The sequence below is a fragment of the Strongyloides ratti genome, assembly GCF_001040885.1.
Source record: "Strongyloides ratti genome assembly S_ratti_ED321, chromosome : 1".
Lineage (NCBI taxonomy): Eukaryota > Metazoa > Nematoda > Chromadorea > Rhabditida > Strongyloididae > Strongyloides > Strongyloides ratti.
The window spans coordinates 8,955,153-8,978,543 of NC_037307.1; the positions used below are offsets into that span (position 1 = coordinate 8,955,153).

The window sequence follows — 23,391 nt, forward strand, 5'->3', positions numbered from 1 at the left end:
AATAAAAGTGTGAAAGAAATATGTAAATAGATTCAATTGTTTATCAATTTTTTTAAAATAATACTTTATAATATAATTATGAGTATAAAATAACTAAAACATGCAAAAGTAAGATAAGATTAAGATAATCTTAAAAATGGGAAATATCTTTGAAAACAAATTTTTTTTTATATAGACTATATTCTTAAAATAAATTTAATATTCCAAAAATAATTTTCTACTTAAACTTCATAAAACCTTTTCTCACAATTTTTAAAAATTTATAGAATATTAGATTAAATAAATTTTTATGTTATATTTTAAAAATGATTGTGAAATAAAAAAAAAATGTAAAAAAAAATCATTTTATTATTTGTGCAAATATCTTATCATTTGAATAATAATATTAATAATAAATGATTTTTCGAGATCAATTGAAAATTAAAAATAATAAACTTAAGAAAAATTATTTTTTTACAAGTTGTTCTCTAGTATCTAACCAATGATATAAACCAATAAAATTGATTCCAACTCCAAGCATTATAAATAAAAGGATAAATGTTAATAGGAAAAATCTTTCTACGACTGCTGCAAGCCAATCATATTCTATTTCTGCTAAATTTCTTGTTTGTTTTATTACACCTTGAAAATCTTTAAAAAAATTTTATTATTATTTTATAATATAAAAAAAACAAACCTTTTCCTCCATCATTTGCAATATATTTATATAATGAATCATCCTCCAAACTTCCTAATAAATTAAGTTTATTTTTCTCATTTTTACCAACAGAAAATGTATCATATTCAGAGACAGAAGGATTTCCAACACTAACATCATCATTAGTAATAATAGAAGATTTAAAATCAAATGTTGTATCGTCATCTAAAATAGATTTAGAAATAATATTATTACAATTACTACATAATGAGGGTTCTTCACATATAGGAGTTGCATTTTCATTACAAAAACATGTACATGCAATATTATTATTTGAAATATTCATAGAATCTCTAGATTTAGAAATTTTTTTTTCCATTGAAGAAGCCTGATCTTCCAACAATAGATTTAAAGGTAAATTATTAAAAACGGGTTCAGATTTTTTACGATAATAATATTTTAGATGTTTGTTAGGCATTTGCATGCGATGATAAATTTGTTTAATTCGTGTCCCTATATGATAATAAAAATTTTTAAAAAAAGTTAATTATAATTAGTAATATTTTGTAAGCTAACAAAAAAGGAAACAAAGAATTAACCAAACGATCACTTTTTTTTTACCTGTTTTTGTCGTTTGATTATTTATTAATGATGATAACATATTACTATTATCAATAATATTTGATGAATTTAACATACTAGAACTTTTTTTCATTTTTTTAACATCTTTTGATAAACTTTGCCATTTCTGCCATACACTCATCTTTTTTTGATTTGCTTTTTTTAATTTTTCAAGCCTAGCTTTTTCAGCATATGCCTGTTTCATTAATAATGGTATTTCTAACCATAAAAGTTTTCCCAAAATAACAAAGATCTTCATAACTCTTCCTTCTGGTCTTTTTCCAATGATTCCTTTTTTTTGTACATATATAACATATGATGCTGCTAATGTACCTAATGATATTAAAAGTATCATTGAATTATAAAACCATCCAATTAATGGAATGAAAGCAGAAGTTGAAGGCATCTTATCTGATACAGCTAATATTATAAATGTCATTGAAAGTAATGTTGTTATACCGAGACTAATTTTTTCTTCTCTTACATCATTTAATGTTGATGAACTATTAAAAAAAATATATATATTTATAATTAATTAAAATTTACCTAAAAAATCCAATTATAGCTATTAGTGAAATTATTCCTGTTGGTGCAACTAAATTAACAATATAATAAAGGGGTTTCCTTTGAATGTATAGACTATATTCAAGAAGTGTATAATTATTTACACAACAAGCATATTTCATTACTTTTCTTTCAACTAAAAATATATTAATATTTATATAAATAAAAAAAATCTTACCATATGTTGAAAGAATATCAAAACCTTCATTTGGAAGACAATGTTTTGTACCAATAGCTTGACTAATTGATTCATTTGACTCATGAAAATAATCTATAGCTTTATTATCATATATCCAACTTCCAAAAGTTAATATACAACGTGTATAATCAAAAGGAAAATATCTAAGATCAATGATACAGGATGACTTATAAATTGCTGGATATAACATTTCAACTGTTGTTGTTTTAGTGATATTATTTGTATTTAATTTAACATGTTGCAATCTTTTACTTGCACTATCTTCCATAACTAATCTAAAATGTTGTAAAATATTTAAAATTTAAAAAATAATTTTTGATTGAAAATGATATTTACGAGTTATAAAGTGTAGTATCAGGTTTCCATACATTATGTTCAGGTAAAACTATTTCATCAATTCCTTCAAAATCATTAGGATCCCAATATAACATTGGATCTTCCCATCTCTAAAAAAAAATTTTTTTTTTAAATTATAATATTTTATTAAATATTTTATTACCTCAACAACCCAACAGTTAATCTTTATATATTGTTGAAGTTCATTCTAAAAAATAAATTCATTTTTATAGAAAGTAAAATGTTATCATAAAAAAAAAACTTACAATTTCAATAATCTGGTATAAATTAATTGTAAATAAAACATTTACACTATTATCTCTTTTTCTTTGTGGTATAATATTGGGATTATAATTATTTAATAAATAACTTTCTAACTTATAAAAAGATGAGATACCGCTATTTTCTTCTAAAGTATAATAAGGAATTTTTTGATAAGAAAAAAATAAACCATCATTCACACTAATGTTCAACTTGCCAACTTTAGAATAATGAAACAAAAAAAAATGGAAGAAGGTAAATAAATTTAACAAAACTTTTACACTTATACATTTAATAGTAACACATATTTTTATATTTTCATTATATACAAATACAATTAACATAACATTAAACTAAAAAGTTTCCAAAAAAAAAAAGATAAAAATAAATTTTACTTTCAAAGCACAATCAAAGAAAAAAAATACACATTAAAAAGACAAAAATTTACCTGTGTCATCATCAAAAGTTTGAGTAAATGTTGATTTGAAAGATGTAAAATAAATTATAATAAAAATATAAATTAATATTAATTTCATCTTTAAATAAAAATAAAAATATATTAATTACTTAATATTTATTGATAACACCTATAAAAAAATTATTACAATGATTATTTTTTAATAAATAATAATTATTTTTTTTTATTGCAACCTCGAAAATATATAATATTGATAATAAATTGACAAATTGTTACTCATAAAAATCTTGCAAACACATCTATAAAAATTTATTTTTAAGATAAAAAAAGATGCTTCAAATAATAATAAAATTTAAAGATATTTATTGATAAATTTGATGTAATGAAATGATTTATTAAATTTATATATATATATATATACAAATAATTTTAATAGGATTGTCGGTTCTTATAAATAAAAAGATGTAAGTACTTTAGATATAACTAATGTAAAAAAAAAAGAAAGATATATTTTAATAAAAATTACAAATAATAAATAATAATCATTCAAAATAATAATTAAAGTTTTTAATATATATATTATTAATAAAATTTTAGATATAAACGAAAAAAAAAAAATAAATAATTTTTTTTAATTTTTATATATATATTACTTTCTGCATATATATATATATTTAAAATTATATTATATATGGTTGATATAAAAAAAAATTAATCAACCTCATAATAAAAATTTCATTTTTTGTTTACATTAATAGTTTATAAATAAAGTTATTGTGTGATAAGAATAATATATTAAATGTTAACTTTGATAAATTTTTATATTTTTTTTATTTATATTTTTGTCACATAACAATAAAAATATATTCATTAATTTATTAAAAATGCCATTTTTCATTAAATAAGTTAAAATAAAAATTTATATCAAATGTAAAGTTTTAAAATATTATATATAAAATTTTTTGTTTAAAATCAACCAAAATATATACCTTTGTAACACCCTTTAAAAATTGATGTTTGTCAACCATATTTTATGATTTAAATATCTTTAGAAAATTTGATGAAATAATTAAGTGGTGATTAGCTTATTATAATAAAAGTATATCTCATTTCTGGATATACAAAGTATCGCCAACCTGATAAGATAGCTTTTATCAAAGAAAAGCGTAAGTGATACATAAAAATACACTGTTTCTTTCTATTAATATTATTTTTAAACTAAAAATTTTATAAAAACAAATGAAAAAATTGTTATTAATCACTTGCAAATCTCTACAGTCTGGAATTTTTTTTTCTTAAAATGACACAAATATATCGTTTAAATAATTTTTCTTATCATAATCCTACTTTTTTTTTTATTAAAAAATCCTTTCTTATTTTTAGTTCACCAAATATATTAGTATATAAGAGGGAGTTTCACTTTTTGTTATTATACTTTTCAATCAAAAATTGAGACATAAACTTGTATACAATCTATATAATATAAATATTTTCTTTTGAAACTCTTCTTTTAAAAATATCATTTTTAGAGAAGATTAAAGTTTTATGTAATACTTGAAAATGTTAATAGATTAACATCATTCATTTTCTTGTCTTTTTATTCAAGTGCTACAAATTTATAATGGCAATATAATTTTTTGTTCCATGAAAAATTGAACATTTCTCAATTTTAAATGACAAATGAAGAAGTATAAAGAAAATAAAAACAAATCAAATGGTGCCTTTTGTTTTAGATACATAATATATATTTATCTTTGTATTTTAAAATTGAAACAAAAAAAAAAATTTAAGTATTTCATTTAAAGTTTTTGACATCTAATTAATTTTATTTTTAAAAGAATGGAAATATTATCAGATATAGTGGAAATGCACTAAAATCATTTAAAAGCAAAACTTTTAAAATAATAAATTTTGCAATAAAAAACGATATAAAAATTATTTGTTTATAAAAAAAAGAGTATTTTACTTTAATAACTTTAAAAAAAAATTATTAATGTGATATGAAAAGAACAAAGATAAAAGAGCTTATTATTTGGATACTATCAAAATGTAACTTTAGTAAATAACAATAAAGAATCAATCAAAACTAGTTTAAAGTAATAATATTAACAATATGATTAGTTATTTAAACATCAGATGTCACTAATTTATTATTAAAATTTTCACTTTTAAAAAAAATTATTATTTAGTTTGAAATTGTAGCAAATAAATGTTGAAATATTTTAAATAAATTAAATGATAGATTAAATTGTTAAGAACAAATAATGAAAAATTAAAATTTTTTTTAAATTAACATAACTAAATGAGTATACTATTTGATCATTACTAGAATAAAAAAAAAAAAATAATTTCTTATTCCCAAGATAATTTTTTTCTATCATAAAGTTGCATCTTAGAAATTACACTGTCAAAAAAAAAAAATTCAAAATTAAATAGTGTTTTTGTTAATAAAACAATTTTTGATATTGTATTTTATAAATACGGGGGAAGATAAGCAAAGTATTAAGGAAATTAAAGTTTTTTGCTTTTTATGGAACTTTAGTTAATTAACTGTATGCATTTAAATAGCATTTTACAACAAAATTATATATTAATTAGTTGGTAAAATAAGGAAATATATATAATTCTTTTTTCATTATGTTTCTTTAAATGTTCATAAATTAACTATTTATTAACAAAGTGATGTGTGTTTTTTAAAACAATTTAATCATCATAAATATGATAGTATATTATTAATCTAAATATTAATAAAAAAATGAATTAATATTAAAAAAAAAATTTATATTTTAAGTATAAATATATGTTTTAGTAAAATAATAATTGATAAAAACATATTTATTAAAATATTTCCTATTTTATATATGTAACCTAAAATAAAATTTTTATAATTTACTTCCAATAATCATTTTGAAATATATTATAATCTTCAAATTAAATTTTTTTTAAATTTAATTATATTTAACATTTAACCAATTTTTAAAATTCCTCTTTGCCATATATTTTAAAGTCATTAATTTATATTTGAAATTGTTTTGTTAAAAAGACATAAAGTTAATTAAATATCATTCCAATAAACAATAGAAACAAAATTTTAATAATTTTTATTTTTAATTTGTATGCATTGTATTATTAATTATGTTGACAAAATATTCATAATTTAATGTATAAATAATAACTTTTAATAAAAAAAAAAAGATATTTTTATTTATGATAATAACAATATACCTTTAAAAACAAATTTGTACAATTTTTTTTTATGTATATTATGAATTATAAATTGTATTTCTTTTTATTTAATTTTAAAAAATAATATCAATTTTATTGAAACATCATATGGTAATGATAATATAAAATATTTATTACGGTTTTATTTTCTTACTGATTAACTATAAAATAAATTTGTTTAAATAATAAAGGATGTTAAGAATTTTAATTTAATTTTGACTACTTTATTTTATTGGTATATATAACTTTAATTTATTAAAACAACTTTCTTTAAGAATACTTTTAAAACATGATAAAGATTTCTTAAAATTACTTATCAAAATTGTTTTTTTTTTAAATAATGAATAAATTTTAGTATTTTTTAAATATTGCACGTTATAATACGAGACAGGAAGTAAAATTATTTATTTATAATAATAAAAAGTTACTTGTTAAAATAACTTTTTGTACCAAATTTTTTTTTCAATTAATTGTTAAAAAATGTTGACATAAAATTTTGTAATGTTACAACAAAACACCTTAAATAAAACAAAAGTTTGTTTTTCAACTAATTATTAATTAACAAAGAAATTTTTAATAAGTTTTTATCAGTTATTTCATATTGTTTTTTTTTTGTTCAATAACAAAAATAACTACATTTATAATAATTTAATAAATTAATAACTTTTAATAATATTTTTTTAATAAAAACATTTTTTGTATTTTTAATGGTACAATTTTTTAAAAAATAACAGGTAAAACATTAATAAAAAAAACTTTTTATCTGTTATTTTTTTCTTATTAAGATTTAAAAAAATAATTTTTTTAAAAAAAATATTGAAAAAAGTTATTTATTAAATATACATTAATGAATAGTAAAGATAATTTTAATATTCAAGAATATTCTACTTATATTGGTATATGTTATTTTTTTCTCAGTTCCTTTTTACTTCTTCTACAAACATTAATTTTTATTGTAAGTTAGTAATAAATATTTTTTAATAAAAAGACATTCTATAAAAATCCAATATTATTGAAAAACACAGTATACAAGATAATAAAATTATGGGGTACTTTTGCTGTCATACAACAGATTAATCATTTTATCTCCTCAATATATACAATTTCATTTTCTTTACCACCAGAAATAATTCTTAGATTTTTTGGTTCAACACTTCAATGTGGTTACCTTACATCTGTATTATGTGCTTTTATTTTAACACTAAATCGTTTTGATGCAATATATAGAAATCAATTTTTTCCCACAATTGATAGAGAAAAAGTTTTTAATTATTTTATATATTTTTGTTATTTTTATGCTTTTATTATTTTATGTGTTTATAATATTCCTGATTTTGGATATTATTTTTACCTTCAAACATTATCTTTTCAATATTCAGTTGATCAAAATAGATGGAGATATATTTGGGAGTATGAAAATAAATCAACTTTTAGTATATTAATATTTTGTTTATTCATTTATTTGAATATATTTTTTAAAATTTTATTACTTCGTACAAATGCACCTGGAAAACATTATAAATGTAGTGATATAAAATTACTTGTACCAGCTTTATTTGAAATAATCTTAACATTAATTCTTGAAATTTTGTGGGAATATTGGCTTGAACCAAATTCAGAATCTAGATATAAATTTGTAATTCTTAATTTTTTATATATTTTAGTTAGTGGAACAAATACTATTACAAGTTTTTTAATACTTAAGTAAGTTTTTTATATATTAAATTTTAGCAATAAAAAAAAAATATTTTTTTTAGAGAAGTTCAAAATACAGCAAAAACGATTTTTAATTGTAAAAAAAAATTAACATGTAATCGTATTTCAAGTGTTGCTCATTATTAGAAAAAATAATTATCAATTTTCTAGAAAAAAAAATATTAAAAATTTTATTTTTTAAATAATTATATATTAAACTTGTATTATAATTAGTTTTTGTATGAAATATATTTTAAAAAAAAATAAAAAAGAAATAAATTTTAATGTTATATTAATAAAAATACTAATTTTTGTTAATTGTTAAGTTTGTTATCAAAAAAATAAATAATATATCTTTTACTGTAAGAATTAAAAAATTTTATTAATATATTTGATTTATTAATTTTTAACATTTTTATATTATGTTAAAGTTATATAATAGTTCTTTAGATCCTATAAATAATTGGACAAATGTTGAAGTTATTATATCACCTGGACCATATAATATTTTAATTGGCTGTACATATTTAGGAATAAGTTGTTGTTTTATTTTTATACAAATAATGACATTTATTGTAAGAGTTATAAAATATAATATTTAATTTTTAATTTTTAAAGACATTTTATAAAAAAACTAATTTAATGTTTCATATACCACTTAAATTAATGATAAATATTGGAGTAACAGAAATCATCCAACAAACAATTCATTTAATAGCATCATTTTATACAATATTTTTATTATCAACAGAATCATTTTTAATAAATTGTTTGGCATCTATTTTACAATCATCATATATAACATCAATTGCATTTGTTACATTATTAACATTAAATCGTTTTACTGTTTTTTATCAACAAAAATTTCTTCCTATTCTTAATAATGATAATATATTTACCTGTGGAATTATATTTTGTTATATTTTTTATATTTTACTTATAATATTTTATATGATTCCATCATATCGTTTAACATTTACTCTTGTTAATTATGGATGGTTATATTCAAGTAAAAAAGATAAATGGGTATTAGCATGGGAACTTGAAAATAAAACATCAACAATACTTTTATTATTTAGTTTTATTTTATATGTATTAATTTTTTGTAAAGTTGTCTATATGAGAAATACAATTTCTAATACATTTGGTATTCAATTTTCAGATATAAGAATACTTGCACAAGGTATATTTAATTTTGTATCAATTGTATTTCTTGAATGGGGTTGGAGATATTTACCAAATATTGTTCAAGATCAATTTACATGTGCTATCATTCTTAATTATTTATTTTTAATTGTTAGTGGAAATAATACTATATCAGGATTAATATTAATTAAGTAAGTTAATAAAAATATTTATTAATATTTTTTTTAAGAGAATTAAGGAAAGAAATATACAATTTTATTTTTTATTGCTTTAATAAATCTAAAACAACTACATCAATGGTAAAAGTTAAAAGACTAATTTTTGTAAATAAAGTTTCTAGATGTAAACCTTAAGTTCAATTTTTACAAAAAAAAATGAATGATTTTAACAAAAATAAATAATACTTTAAATTTGTAAATAGAATTTTTTTTACAATTTTAAATAAATAAAATAATTATGTATTTTTAATTAATACAATTACTAATAACTTTTTTTTTCTAATAAATTTAATGTTATACAAAAGTAAAACATTAAAAATTAGAAATTTAATACATTATTGAAATGTATAAGATGACTAAAAAAAAGGTAGACTTTATTTACAATAATAAACATTTCAGTGTTAAAAATAATAATAAAAAAATTACTATTAATTTAATATAATGTAATTTTTTTTAAAATAACATATTCTACTTGAGTTAATATAAATCCATATCAAAGTTAGTAAAGCTAACTTTTTTTTATCTATTTTAAATAAAGTAAAACATTGCAATAAATAGAAAAATGTAAAATAATAGTATAATGAAAAATTATTAATTTCTAAAATTTATTTCATAAATTTAAACAATTATTAATAATGTATCTGATTATTAGTCTGTCAATATTTTTGCCTTCAAACCAGTATTGTTATTTTTTTTTTCAAGAACCATTCTTCGAACTTTAATATTTTTATCTTTTTTAGTATAACAGGTCCAAAAATTAGTAATCTCTCTTCTAACTTCTCTATTAAAATTATATTATGAACTTTTATTTTTAAACTTACTTTATAAAAAGTACATTCAATATAGTATTACCTCCACTTATAAAAATAAACAAATAACTAATTGCCATTAATGACATTCCGGCATTAGTTATAATACCACTAATATTAGCCCAACAAATTTCAAGAAGTGTTATTGAACAAAAATTTAACATTGCTTGAAATAAAATTTTCATATCTGATAATGTTATCACTAGACGTGCTGAAGTTAATCCTCTCATATATATAATTTTACCAATAATACAAAGATAACATATAAATGAAATTATTAACATTATTAAAACTGATTTATTTTCAAGTTGAAAACCAAGAGTTATATTACCAACATAATTCCAGCTATAGTTTATTGGAACAAATTCAAGTCTGTTAGATGGAAACATATAAAAAATAAGTAATGCAATACCCCATGTATAACAAATACATATACCAATAATAAATGTTTTTTTTTTATTAAAAACAGGTATTATTTTAAAGTCAAAAAATACATCCAAACGATTTATTGAAAGTAGTAATATAAAAGAAACAGAAGTCATATATGAACATTGAAGTATTGAAGCTATTCCATAACTTAAAATATTTGTTGGAAAATAATAAAATATAACATAGAATCCTGAGATAAAATGACAAATTTGTTGAATAAAATCTACAAATCCTAAATTACTCATTATTATGTATGGCATATTAACCATTAAACTATTTCGATTTCTATAAAATGCCTAAAAAAATTTTTTTATTTAATTTAAATATTTTATCAAATAACTTACAACAAAAGTCATTATTTGAATAAACATAAAAATTAATGTTATTATAACATAACTTAATCCAATATAAATATTATTATTATCTTCATTAATTTGACCAATAGTAACATCATCATCATATGTTAAATTAAAAACCATTTTTATAATTAATAATTAAAGTATTTTTATTAAAGTTTTAAAAAAAAAATGGTTAAAAGTTTTTAAACTATAATATAATTCAACTGTATATATTTACAATGGTAAAGTAATTATTTGTTATGTGATATATTTTTTATAATAAAAAAAAATGAATTTAAATTTAATGAACTTATATATTACTTAAATTAATTATATTTTTTATTACTTTTTAAATTAATCTTTCATCTTTCAAAAACTTTTTATTGTTCAAATTTATTTAATGATATATTATTTATAATTTAAAATAATGATATTATTAAAGATCTACCCAAAAAAAGTTGTCAAAATTTTAACATTTTTTAAAAATTATGTTTATTTAAATTTTATTAATATTTTTTGTTTTAATTTTTTATTAAAATAATTAAAAATAAAATAGAATACATTTGAATATATAAATAATTTGTTTTCTGTATGCCTTTATTATTAATTAAATAACTATAAATGAATTTACCTGAACATAAATAGTTTAGTAAAATTATTTTAAAAATAAAATTATTACTTAAAATATTATAATGGCAAATAAAATTTTGTCATAAAAAAAGTGTTCTTGTAAGTAATATCTTAAAAATATACTATAATAATGTCAAAGTTCTCAAGATTAATTATTATTAGAACAAAGATATTAAAAATTTTTTTTTTTGTTTACAAATTTAATATGTGAATAAAATATTATTTTGTATAACACATTATTATTTATAAATAAAAATTAATAATTATAATATATATGAATTAAGAGATAAATTTAAAAAACAAAATAATTATTTTTTAAATCTATATTCTATCTTTGATGAGTATTTTTTTTTTGACAAAGTATAGAAATAATTTTTTTTTTGACTAATTCTAATTTTTCTAAACACCCATCTTCAGATGAAGTACGAGTAGTGACAAGAATATGTAAAGGTTCAATGAGATGATAACAGATTCCCTGTTGAATTAGATACTTCTCCAAACCATCATTTCTCATTGATCCTTTTCCTCTTATTATTATTTTTGATTGTGTTGATTTTTCAAGATTTTTTATTGTATTTCCACGTAAACCAATTAATTTTCCTATAACATTAACATTAGAATAATTTTTAATATTTATCTTTTTAACGATTTCTACTTGCATTTTTCCTGTTTTATGACATTTCTAAAAAAATAAATATTTTAATAAATATTAAAATATATATGTATAGTATGAATCTTACAACATTTCGATTAACTAAAAAAGTTTTATCATCAGATATAAAAACTGGTTCTGATAATAAATTGTTAAAATATTTTGATTGTAATTTTGTAGTATCTGTTAAAATTTTTGTTGATTCTTTTTCAACTTCTTTGGTTGTTGTTGAAGTAGTAGACAATCCAAAATCTTTAGCCATATTCATTGTAATTTTTTCAATTTTCTGTAATTGTGTATCAATAATTCTTAATGTTTCTAAATCATTATAAGGAGTATAACACATTTTTTGAATAATTTTATTAGTATTTTGAATAAGGCCTATTCTAGTTAAATTAAACTTTGATCCAACATGATTATTTGTTATTAATTTTATTGTACATGCAATTTTATAAAATCTTTCTATTAATAGTTGATGAATTTTTGATAAAAAAAAATTTTTATTTATTGATGTATTTTGATAATTGAAATCAGTATGTTTATGATATTTTTCAGTTTTTTTAATATTATTATCATAAAATTTTGAATAATATTTGTTATTATATTCATCATTTTCATCTAATAAATTTTTTTTTATAAAAAATTGGTTGTAGTATTTTTTTATTTCATTATCAGTTGTTGAATTTAAAGATGATAAAGAAATGTTTATAGCCATTAATGAATAAAATATTTTTTTGTAAAATAATAATTTATGTTGTCAAATAATATTATTAAAAATTATTTTTATATTTTAATAATATAATATTATAATTATTTGATAAATTAAACATATTCATAAAATTTTATTTTTTTTTATAAAGTGATAATAATAATTAAAAAAATGTATCATTTAATATAAGAAAAAGTTATCTAAAAATCATATATTCAAGGGCAGTTTTTAATTTGATTAAAACTATATATTATTTACATAGAATATTTTACAAAAATAAAAAATGCTTGTGAATTATATAACTAAATATGAAAGATACAAAAAAAAATGATATGTTTAATTATTGGTTATTTTTATAAGTGACATAATATTGATAGAAATGAAAAATAAGCATCATCAGAAGATGAATTGTTGAGAAGATTTTAGTATTATTCCAATTATCAATAATAATACTGAAGGTAGAAGTTTTGATGTAGATGAAGATATTTCATTGAATTTTTGCCTTAAAATAATTATACATATAAAATTGTAATCAGTAACTTACCTTATTTTATAATCAGCTGTAGCTAAATAAGGATTTCTTTTCATTGTTGACATTGATAAAACTTTTGCTTCATCAATTAATTTACAAAAATGACCATGAATATCTCTTATTTTTTTTGGACTCCTATTTTGTGATATAAAGTCATCAAGAACAATTGCTTCTCTGGTAACTTTATTATATCTTGACCAACTATCATAAACTTTTCTATAATAAAAAAAAATTAAAAAAAAAATGATTTTTTTTTAGTTAAAAAACAAATTTACCCATCATTAGCAAAAGTACTCCATAATTTCATTATTTGTAGTGAAAATTTTTGTTCCATATCTAAAGCATCCTTCTTATACAATTCAGGTCTCCTAAAAGGCATTCCAAAAATATATTCAATTTCATAACCATGCATAGCACCCATCCATTTTGGCCATGGATTGGCAGTAGATCTTTTGGTAAAATAATACATAAAAATAGGTCCATAAATATTATCAGATAATTTATCAGCAAAATCAATTAATGAACAGGTAAAGAAAAAATCACCAACAAATCTAGCAATACCATCTCTTTTTCTTTCTTTATCATTATTTGATGTTGAAGCAAAAGAGTAAGCATCAATTAAGGCATGATTAATAAGTGGTGAATCACCAAAATATGGTGAAAATTCTTTAAATGAATTTCTATATTGATCATCACTTATTAATGCTTGATTTTCTATATCATCTGAACTAATTGTATGATTAAATTTTAAACCATGTTTTTCATGATAAAGAAAATATGGTAACCAATATGTTCCTTCATCTTTAACTGATCCAATAATAACACTTACATTTTTTTTAAAATCATTTTTAGCTAATTTTTCATGAATATTACCTTTGAAAAAATTTACATCCTCTTCAACAGGTGTAAATGGAAATGTCATTGGTACTGGCATACCAAGTGTTATTATATCACTTTCTTGTTGAATAATGTATGGTGATGCCATATAAAGACATTGTATGACATTATTAATATTATTTAATATTATTTCTGATTCAGATAATCCTAAACCATCTGTACAATTCATTCTAATGGCTAATTGTAATGATATTTTAAGACTAATTTCTTTAGATTTAGTTGCCCAAGAATTTGTTATAGTACCTGAATTAACAATAATTTTATTAAAATATTTTTCACTATCAGGAGCAAATAAATGTGATGTAGCACTTGCAGCACCAGCACTTTCACCAAGTAATGTTATTTTATTTGGATTTCCACCAAAATCACCAATATTTTCATATACCCATTTTAATGCCATTTGTTGATCAAGAAGACCCATATTTCCAGGTACTTTTGTATTTGGACCAAAATACAAAAAACCAAATGGACCAAGGCGATAATTAATATTAACAATAATTGCTTTTTCTTTTTCAGCTAAAACTCTTCCATCATATAAATCTAATGATGGTGATCCAGAAAAAAAACCACCACCATAAATCCAAACCATAACTTTACCATCATGATTTTGTGGTATCCAAATATTTAAAGCTAAACATTTTTCATCTAATGAATTAGTTGGATTCCACATTTCTGCTCCAGGAAATTGTGGAAACATTTTATCTGGTGTTAATATACATGTACTAGTATGTTTATCAGCAATTAAAATTCCATCCCAACCTGGTATTGGTAATGGTTTTGGAATTCCAAAACGTAATTTTCCTACTGGTTGTTGGGCAAATGGAACACCAAGATAAACATTAATTTTTGTTTTATTAAATATCTATAAATTATATATTTTTTAAAAAAAAATATAGTAAAAAAAAAAAATTTACCTGCCTAATACCAATAATTGTACCATACTTAGTTTTAACAGTAACATCATCAAAATTATTTTCTTCAATAATTGGTTTCATATTAACTTTTGTTATAATATTAAAAAAAAATATTAAACTTCCACATATCCTAATCCATTTAAATTTCATTAATTTATCAATTTTCATTTTATATATAGACAAGAAAAAAAACAATAAGACAATTGAAAATTTTAATGAAAATGGAAAAAAAAAATAATAAAATAAAAGCAAATATAATAGAAAAATCTTTTTTCGTTTTTTTTATAAAGTTGATTATAAAATGAATAAGAAAATACAAATATTTTTCTAAAAAAAAAACTGTTTATTATTTTTTATTATTAAATATTTAAAAAAAAATCAAATAAATGAAAAGAAAAAAATGATTATTTTTAATAAATAAAAAGTAATGCAGGTTTAATAAAATATTATTTTGAAAGTGTGAAAAATTATTATTAGAAGTTAAAGATAAAGATATATTGTTTATCGTTAAAATAAATAAATTATTTAATATGATTGTTTTTGGGTATTTATTGTATCCATAAAAGAAGACTACTGGAACACTTAATAGAATGTGAAACAAAAGTAAGAGTTAAGAGAGTTATCTTTATTGAAAAATATAAATTAAATATATGTATATAAATATAAAATTAATGGACTTGAAAAAGAGTTTTGGGGTAAAATTTTATTTTATAATTTATTATTTTTTAAAAAGTCTTTAAAGTACTATTTCCTTAGTGGATAATAAATAGAATGAGATGATTGGATAGAACGGATAGATGGGGTGGATAAAAAAATATACATGAAACAATTGGATATTATCATTTTATTGTTTTATGTTTATCTATGTTTATTTTTATTTTTAGAAAAAAGAGAGAGAGAGAAAATTTAGTTTTAAAATAATGAATGATTGTTTCAAAATAAAAAAAAAAGAAGAAAATTTTGAAAACTATAAGGTTTTTATTCATCTTCAATTTTCCCTTCTATTTTTATATAATGATATAAGGAGAAATATGGAAATTTAAAATATGTGGGGAATAATAATTTTTATACTCCATTATAATTATTTTTGGTATTCAATGATAATAAATAAAAACTGTAGAATGATAAATAAATAAAGTTATTCATTAGTATTAATTATGACAACTTTTAAGTAAAGGAAAATGAATAACTTTTTAAAATTAAAATTTATTAAAAACATTTTTAAGAAGTAAGAATATTATAAAATATTGAAGAAGATATATATTTAGTCTTAATTAATTTAATATAAATAGACAAAAATTCTGATAAGAATTTAAACAATTTTTGTGATTATTTTTGATTATTATTAGAATTTTTAAAGTTACAAATTTTAGTTCATTTTAAATGACTTTTTTTTTTAATAATTTTAACTTTTTATTCTAAATAAGGAACTTGTTATGTAGAATATAGTCAAATAAAAGAACTAAGAAGTATATTGATAAAATTTAACATATTAAACTTTAATTAAAATACAAATAACTTGAAAAGACGATATTACAAGATTTTCTTTTACTTTTTTTTTTCAAAACAAAAATGTGATATTCAATGTTTTTCAAGAACTATTCATAAAAATTTTTTTTTTCTTACAATTCTACTTATCAGAAAAGATGATAATAAAAAACCAGAAACGATAACTTTTTTAATAATATGATGAAAAAAAAAAGTGATTATACTAGAAGAATAATTATCTAGGAAAAGTTACAATAAAATAATATTTTTCTCTACAGTTCATGTTTCCATTTGAAATATATTTATATATATATAATATGTGGTAAAGAAAAAAAAATGAAAAGTGATAAAAATGTTTCTACAAAGTACATGTCATTAACAGAGATGTGCCTTTTAATTATCACTAGATTTAAATATGTTCCATATATAAAAATATTTTATATATAAATATATTATCTTTTTCTCCACCAACACCCCAATACCAAAAAATATAAAAAGAGAGTAGAGTTTTAAGAAAGAGAGAAAACATTAAAAGTTTTATCTATTTTTAAGAATGATAAAAATATATGGAGAAAATGAAATAAACATTTTTAACAGATATATGTTAAATTATATTATATATTAAAAAAAAAGAAGAGGTACGGAAGGAAGTTTTTTAAAATATATGTTAAGTTATTATAAATGTAGTTTTTTTTTTAATGATGTTTAAAAAAGATATAAAAAAGATGGATCGAAAAAATTTTGCCTTCTAATGCTTTTGATGAAAAGTTTTGTTAGTTAAAAATAGAAAGCGACAAAAAAAAAATGAAAGATATTATAACAATGTTTTTTTTTTTTTATAATGTTATAATGAGATAAATAATTAATCATGACGTGATTTTATGACATAATTAAAAACATATCACCTTTTACTATATTTTTAAATGAGTATAATTTAATCAAAATCATATGTTTTTGATGATAAATATGAAGATATCATTATGTCTTGTAGTAACCATAATTATTGATGTTTAATGTTAATTAAAAAAATATATGATTATTTAGGAGCATGACTTATTTATTTAATGAAAAATTTCATGGCTACCTATTATTCTTATCAATGAAAATCACACAATTTTAAAGCATCAAAATAAAAAGTAAAAAGAATTATGTATAATGTGTTCCCTTAAAATATATTGTAGGAGGATATCAACAAAAAAAAAATAAATAAGAAATATAAAAAAATAAGAAGTATAAAAATAAAATTTTTAAACGGATTTTTTTTAATCTTTTTCTCTTATAAGTATATTATAGTGTCATTGGTGTTAAGAAGATAGATTTTTACTAAGAATGATTTGATTAACACCACTACAATTTTTAACTTACCAACATAGATTTTGTTATTCCACTCTTTGTAGTATATTTGAAGAATAAAGATATGTAAAAATATATATTTATATAAATATAACTACATATAACTTTATATAAATTATTCTTCTAATTTAGAAATTTTAAAATAAAGAAAATATATAAATATATATATATTTAGTGAATAAGAGTATTTATTTTAAAAATAGCTTTTTTTTTTTTGAATTATTTTTTTAATAAAGTTTTTTTTTTTTATTTAACTTTCTAAGTACGGTAGATTATAGCAAATAGTAATAAAAAAAATTAATTGTAAAAGTCTTTTAATGATAATGTTTCAAAGAATGAGATATAGATTTGATAAAAAATTTCCTATCTTTCTCTATTTTTTTTTATTATCATTTTTATTTGTTTCTATAAAATGAAAGGAGGTAATAACTAGAAAAAATATAAATTATGTATATAATGGCATACACAAAGATGGAGATTAAAATAGAAGGTCAATATAGATAAGGTATAAAAATTTAAATAATCACAAAAATAAGATAGAAAGTTTATCTTTTTATAAGTTTTATTTATTATAATAAAATAAATATTATTTGTTTATTTTTATTATTATTTATAAGAAAAATAGATACCTGAATTTAATAATATCAGTTTAAATAAAATACAAACTGGGAAATTCAATTATAGATATCATAATCTAAACATAACTTTTTAGTTATAATAAGGTAAATTGATAAGAGATATATTTGGAGTCATTTATTAAATAATATAAAATTAGATGACTAATATTTGTTTGGTAAAAATATACTAAGAAAGCTTCATGTGAAAAATGAAAAAAAAAAATGTCAAATGTTAAATTGTTTATGTAACAAAACCTGTTATACAATAAGTAATATTATTATTTTTTAATTTTAAACTATTACATAACAAGTAATACTTTATTAAAAACATATTTATGAAATTATGATATTTTAACCACAAAATTTGATTTATATTTTTTAATACTACTCATATATTTTATTTTGATAAAAAATAATAAGAAGGAGGATGATCCTTTCCGATGGAAGGATAACTTTAGAATATAATAAAAGAAAAATATAACTTATTTTTGATTAATTTTTGTCCTTTATATTTTTACATGATTAAAATGTGATAAAAAAAAAGAGTATTCATGCAATAAAAGTACTAAAAATAAATAGTTTTAACCAAATAGTTTTAAAAATATTTTACAAAAAAATAAATAAATAAATAAATTTGTTATTTTTAAAATTATAACCATTAAAAATAGGCTATACAAATTTAAAATTTGATAAATAAATAATTTAAAAAGTGATTTTTTATTTTTAAATAAACCAATATATATTAAATGTAGTATAATAAATAAAATAAAAATGTTACTTGATTGGCTTTTTTACAAATCAAAAATGTATCTTCTTGGCTTTTGGAAGAGATAATGATGGAACAAAAAAAAAAACCTTTTAACATAACATTTATCAAAGGTAATGTTGTTTTAAATTACTTTTAAACAAACAATATAATATAGACATGCACATTATCATTATTCAAAGATTAACATTTATTAGAGATGTCGTCTTTTGATGATATAATATATTTTTTTTATGTAAAAAAAAAAACATATATATATATTAAAATTTAGCTTATATAAGAAAAGTATATGAAGGTAGATGTTAAAAATTTAAACTTTAGCTTAAGTTTTAAAAAGTTAAAGTAACTATTTTGATTAATAATTGTATATAATAAATTTTTAATGTTCTAATAATTGACTTTTTTTTTTTTTAAAATATAATTCACATTATCATTTTCAAAAGAAATAAAGATAAAATATTTTATTTTACCATTAAAAATATTCATAAAAAAAATATTAATAAATTTTCAAAATAGATAAATCAAATGTATTTCCTCCAAATATAAACTACTTCTGAACCATTTAAATTAAAATTTATTTTTCATTTTTTATTAAAATTTATTATTTTGGTTATTAAAATAATATTAAAAAAGACATTTAAGAGAAAAAAAAAAGATAAAGAGTTTTTATTTGTATAATATTTTATTAGTTTTTTTAACAAAAAGGTAAAATAACCAGGATAAAGATAATTAGGATTATTAAATAATAATTGTCTCCTGGTGACAAGCCTTTTTTGCTTTGTAGAAAGAGGTTTTTTTTTGTTACTACAAACTTTGCTATAAAAGTATAGCACCCGAATGAGTCTTAGAGTTAATAAGACACTAAAAAGTTTTTTTTTTAATATTCTTTTTTTTTTTTAATAATAAATTGTTGAGTGGTTTGATTCCTTGGTTGTTAAAAAATATATGTACTTCTCGATTTCTTGGTTATTTTTATGGTATTATATTTTAAATTATAAAGTTAACTTTATGTATGAAGGGATGCACTATAACGGACATGACTTGTTGGAATACGCCACTGGGAGAAACGATATTTGATAAGAAATTGACCTGATGGTGTTGATGGATTATAGTAAGCATAAGCAACCCAACAAGCAACAAATATTATAAGAAGTACAAATATGGCTAATAAATAAGAAAAATGTCTTCCATTTTTAGTTCCATCAATATTATCACTAACTACACTATCTTTATTGGTATTTTTAGAATCATTAGTAGTATTACTTTTTTTAGATTCATCATTTTCAGTAACTGTTTTAACAGTTGTTGTAGTTGTTGAGTTAATATTTTTACAATATTCAATATTATCAAGTTTTTTTTCATGACAATGATTTTGTATCCAATCTTGCCTTCTTCTATGTAAACCATTTTGATCAGAACAAAAACCTGTATTAGTAGTTTCATCATTACACCAAGAACATTCAAAATGTTGAAGATTTGATGAGTAACATTCTTCACAATTTTCTATCTGTATACAATTTGGTTTAGCCATAATATAAACAACAGTTTTATTTGTAATTTGTTCTAATGGAACAGAAATTTTATGATATTCATAAATAACTCTTTTTGTAGAATTTGATCTTCTTGGTGATCCAAGTATTGAACCAAAAGGTTCCTCTGATGTATATGCATCACTAATACCAATCTTTCTTGGATGATTTTCTTCAGTAATATTTTGTGGATTAAGTGGTATTTTATCATAAACAAAAACTATATCACCATTAGCATATAATGACATTTGAAAAATAAATGGTCCAGCTGTAATAATAAATAATTATTATAATTTATAAAATATTAATATATATCAAACAAACCTTCAACATGATCTCTAACAAAAACATTTCTCCATTCAACAACAAGTTTTTTACCATCATCAGCATATAAAATTGATGAATCCATATTTTCTGTACCAAAATTTGCCATTAATGGTGCAATATATTGTGTAGCAGCTAACCATGAATGTACCTGATCACCAACATAACAAAAACCACCTGTTGCAATAGTTACTTGTTGAAGTGTATGTCCATAAAACCGATAAGTATTATTTAAATGAATACCAACAGCTTTACGATATGAATTAACTAATTGTGGATGATCAATACTACCCTCTGTACCAGGTTCTTTTAACATTTCCTCAACATCAATATAATATTTTTTAAAAATAGTCTCATTATTTGAGTATATTTTCATTTCATAATAAAGATGATCAGTACCATTATCATCATGAACCTCAACATCTGAAGGTATATTCCAACTATTTTGATCAAAATCACCACTTTCATTATCATTATCATCTATTCCTTTTTCAATATCTCTACGTTTACGAGAATTTGAAAGTGTATTAATGGCAACATTTATATTTTGTGTATTTCCATTATATCCACTAACAGAATAAGGATTGGCATTTATTGATAAAAAAATATTAAAAGAAATAAATGATATAATTAGGAAAAATATTAAGTCAAGATATTTTTTCTTATACATGGCAATAGAAAGAAATAGGAATATTAGTAAAAAGAAAAAAAGTTAATACTTAGTTAAGAAATATATTTTATCTTAATAATATCTGAAAAAAAAGAGAGATTTATATTAGTAATAGAGTAAATGGTAAAAAAAATTATCACTAAAAATCAATGAATAAAGATAAGATGAAGAAAGTTGTAAAAAATATGATTAATCATTTGTTTTAAGAACGAAATAATAAAAATAAAGTAAAACATTAAAGTATATCATTATAATTAGTAATTTAAAAATAAAGTTATATAGTAAAAGAAAAGAAATTAACTATAAAAAAAAACTTATATTTTAGAAATTTGTATAATAAAATAATTTATTGAAACATATTATTTAATAAATAATTACAATTTATTTTTATAAAAAATTTTTTAATGTTATAAAAATTAAAAATAAATAAATTTTTAATAATATCAATTTGTTTTTGGAAAAAAAAATTTTATTTTTCTTGTAAAGAATTAGTGCGTAGCGAAAAAAATAGTGTGGTGAAATGATTAAAAAAAATATTTTATTTAGTTAAAATAACTTTTTAATAAAATATTTTGTTAATTTTTTTTATTTATAATAATAATTTTAATATTATTTAAAATAAAATTAAAAAAAAATTTTTATTATAAAATTAATAAATATAATTTAAATACTTTACATGTTACAAATTTATAACTTATATTATATATGACTATTAAAATGGGTTATTTAAATGAAACAGAAGGTAACATATTTTCATGGTCAATATTAACATTATATAGATAGATATTTATTGAAAAAAAAAAAGATACAATAGTAATTCTGTTAATTATCCTCATATAAGAAGAAAAAATGATTAATTATAAAATGATGATAAATATATATTTAAAATAAATATAGATAAAAAAAAAGAATGATAAGTGGTAAAGTTAGAAGATATTAGAAATACTTTAATAATTGTTTGTGGATAATTATAGAAGTATATGAAATGATTGTAAATAAAAATGTATTATATATTATATTTACGTTAATATTATCATTGAAATATATTATACACATATCAAAAATAAGAGATAAAATCTTTTTAATAACTATTTAATTTTTAGAATCCTATAATATTTATAAAAGTATTTATAGAAAAGAAAAATTTTTAGTAAAAATGTTGTTAAGTTTTATGGAAATATTCAATTATAAAAAGTTTAATGAAAAGAAATGTAAAAGAGAAAAGTATTGTCAAAAAGTACCACAAATATAACTTCTCTATAGGGACAATAAAATTAACAATGACAATAGAGATATATTGTATATATAAATGTTTAATAATAAAGAATAGATGTAGACAAAATTTAAAATTATTCAAATATATACAAATATATATATATATATATAGCTATCTATCTACTTTTATAAGATGCTT

The 23,391-nt window shown here is 18.8% G+C and overlaps 7 protein-coding genes across 7 annotated transcripts; 2 read left to right on the top strand and 5 right to left on the bottom strand.

The window, feature by feature from the left end:
- Window positions 1–445: 445 nt before the first annotated feature.
- On the bottom strand, window positions 446–3,154 carry SRAE_1000279800 (Neurotransmitter-gated ion-channel transmembrane domain and Neurotransmitter-gated ion-channel family and Neurotransmitter-gated ion-channel ligand-binding domain and Nicotinic acetylcholine-gated receptor, transmembrane domain-containing protein; the record flags this gene model as incomplete). Its single annotated transcript, XM_024649915.1, has 9 exons — window positions 446–630; window positions 677–862; window positions 1,259–1,761; window positions 1,805–1,958; window positions 2,001–2,296; window positions 2,358–2,467; window positions 2,521–2,565; window positions 2,624–2,838; window positions 3,067–3,154. The coding sequence occupies 9 exons, from the start codon at window positions 3,152–3,154 to the stop codon at window positions 446–448; spliced, it is 1,782 nt and encodes a 593-aa protein (XP_024503745.1).
- Window positions 3,155–7,161: 4,007 nt separating this feature from the next.
- SRAE_1000279900 (7TM GPCR, serpentine receptor class x (Srx) family-containing protein) lies at window positions 7,162–8,103 on the top strand (the record flags this gene model as incomplete). Its single annotated transcript, XM_024649916.1, has 3 exons — window positions 7,162–7,216; window positions 7,287–7,965; window positions 8,019–8,103. The coding sequence occupies 3 exons, from the start codon at window positions 7,162–7,164 to the stop codon at window positions 8,101–8,103; spliced, it is 819 nt and encodes a 272-aa protein (XP_024503746.1).
- Window positions 8,104–8,378: 275 nt separating this feature from the next.
- On the top strand, window positions 8,379–9,455 carry SRAE_1000280000 (Hypothetical protein; the record flags this gene model as incomplete). Its single annotated transcript, XM_024649917.1, has 3 exons — window positions 8,379–8,531; window positions 8,575–9,293; window positions 9,332–9,455. 3 exons carry the CDS (start codon window positions 8,379–8,381, stop codon window positions 9,453–9,455), a joined length of 996 nt encoding a protein of 331 aa, XP_024503747.1.
- Window positions 9,456–9,968: 513 nt separating this feature from the next.
- On the bottom strand, window positions 9,969–11,037 carry SRAE_1000280100 (Hypothetical protein; the record flags this gene model as incomplete). The annotated part of the gene is made up of 3 exons (XM_024649920.1): window positions 9,969–10,101; window positions 10,142–10,854; window positions 10,903–11,037. The coding sequence occupies 3 exons, from the start codon at window positions 11,035–11,037 to the stop codon at window positions 9,969–9,971; spliced, it is 981 nt and encodes a 326-aa protein (XP_024503748.1).
- Window positions 11,038–11,854: 817 nt separating this feature from the next.
- On the bottom strand, window positions 11,855–12,524 carry SRAE_1000280200 (K Homology domain, type 1-containing protein; the record flags this gene model as incomplete). The annotated part of the gene is made up of 2 exons (XM_024649921.1): window positions 11,855–12,208; window positions 12,267–12,524. 2 exons carry the CDS (start codon window positions 12,522–12,524, stop codon window positions 11,855–11,857), a joined length of 612 nt encoding a protein of 203 aa, XP_024503749.1.
- Window positions 12,525–13,283: 759 nt separating this feature from the next.
- On the bottom strand, window positions 13,284–15,311 carry SRAE_1000280300 (Acetylcholinesterase; the record flags this gene model as incomplete). Its single annotated transcript, XM_024649922.1, has 4 exons — window positions 13,284–13,389; window positions 13,432–13,635; window positions 13,695–15,178; window positions 15,231–15,311. The coding sequence occupies 4 exons, from the start codon at window positions 15,309–15,311 to the stop codon at window positions 13,284–13,286; spliced, it is 1,875 nt and encodes a 624-aa protein (XP_024503750.1).
- A 5,149-nt stretch (window positions 15,312–20,460) lies between these two features.
- Window positions 20,461–21,977, bottom strand: SRAE_1000280400 (LD40707p; the record flags this gene model as incomplete). The annotated part of the gene is made up of 2 exons (XM_024649923.1): window positions 20,461–21,251; window positions 21,308–21,977. The coding sequence occupies 2 exons, from the start codon at window positions 21,975–21,977 to the stop codon at window positions 20,461–20,463; spliced, it is 1,461 nt and encodes a 486-aa protein (XP_024503751.1).
- Window positions 21,978–23,391: the final 1,414 nt, after the last annotated feature.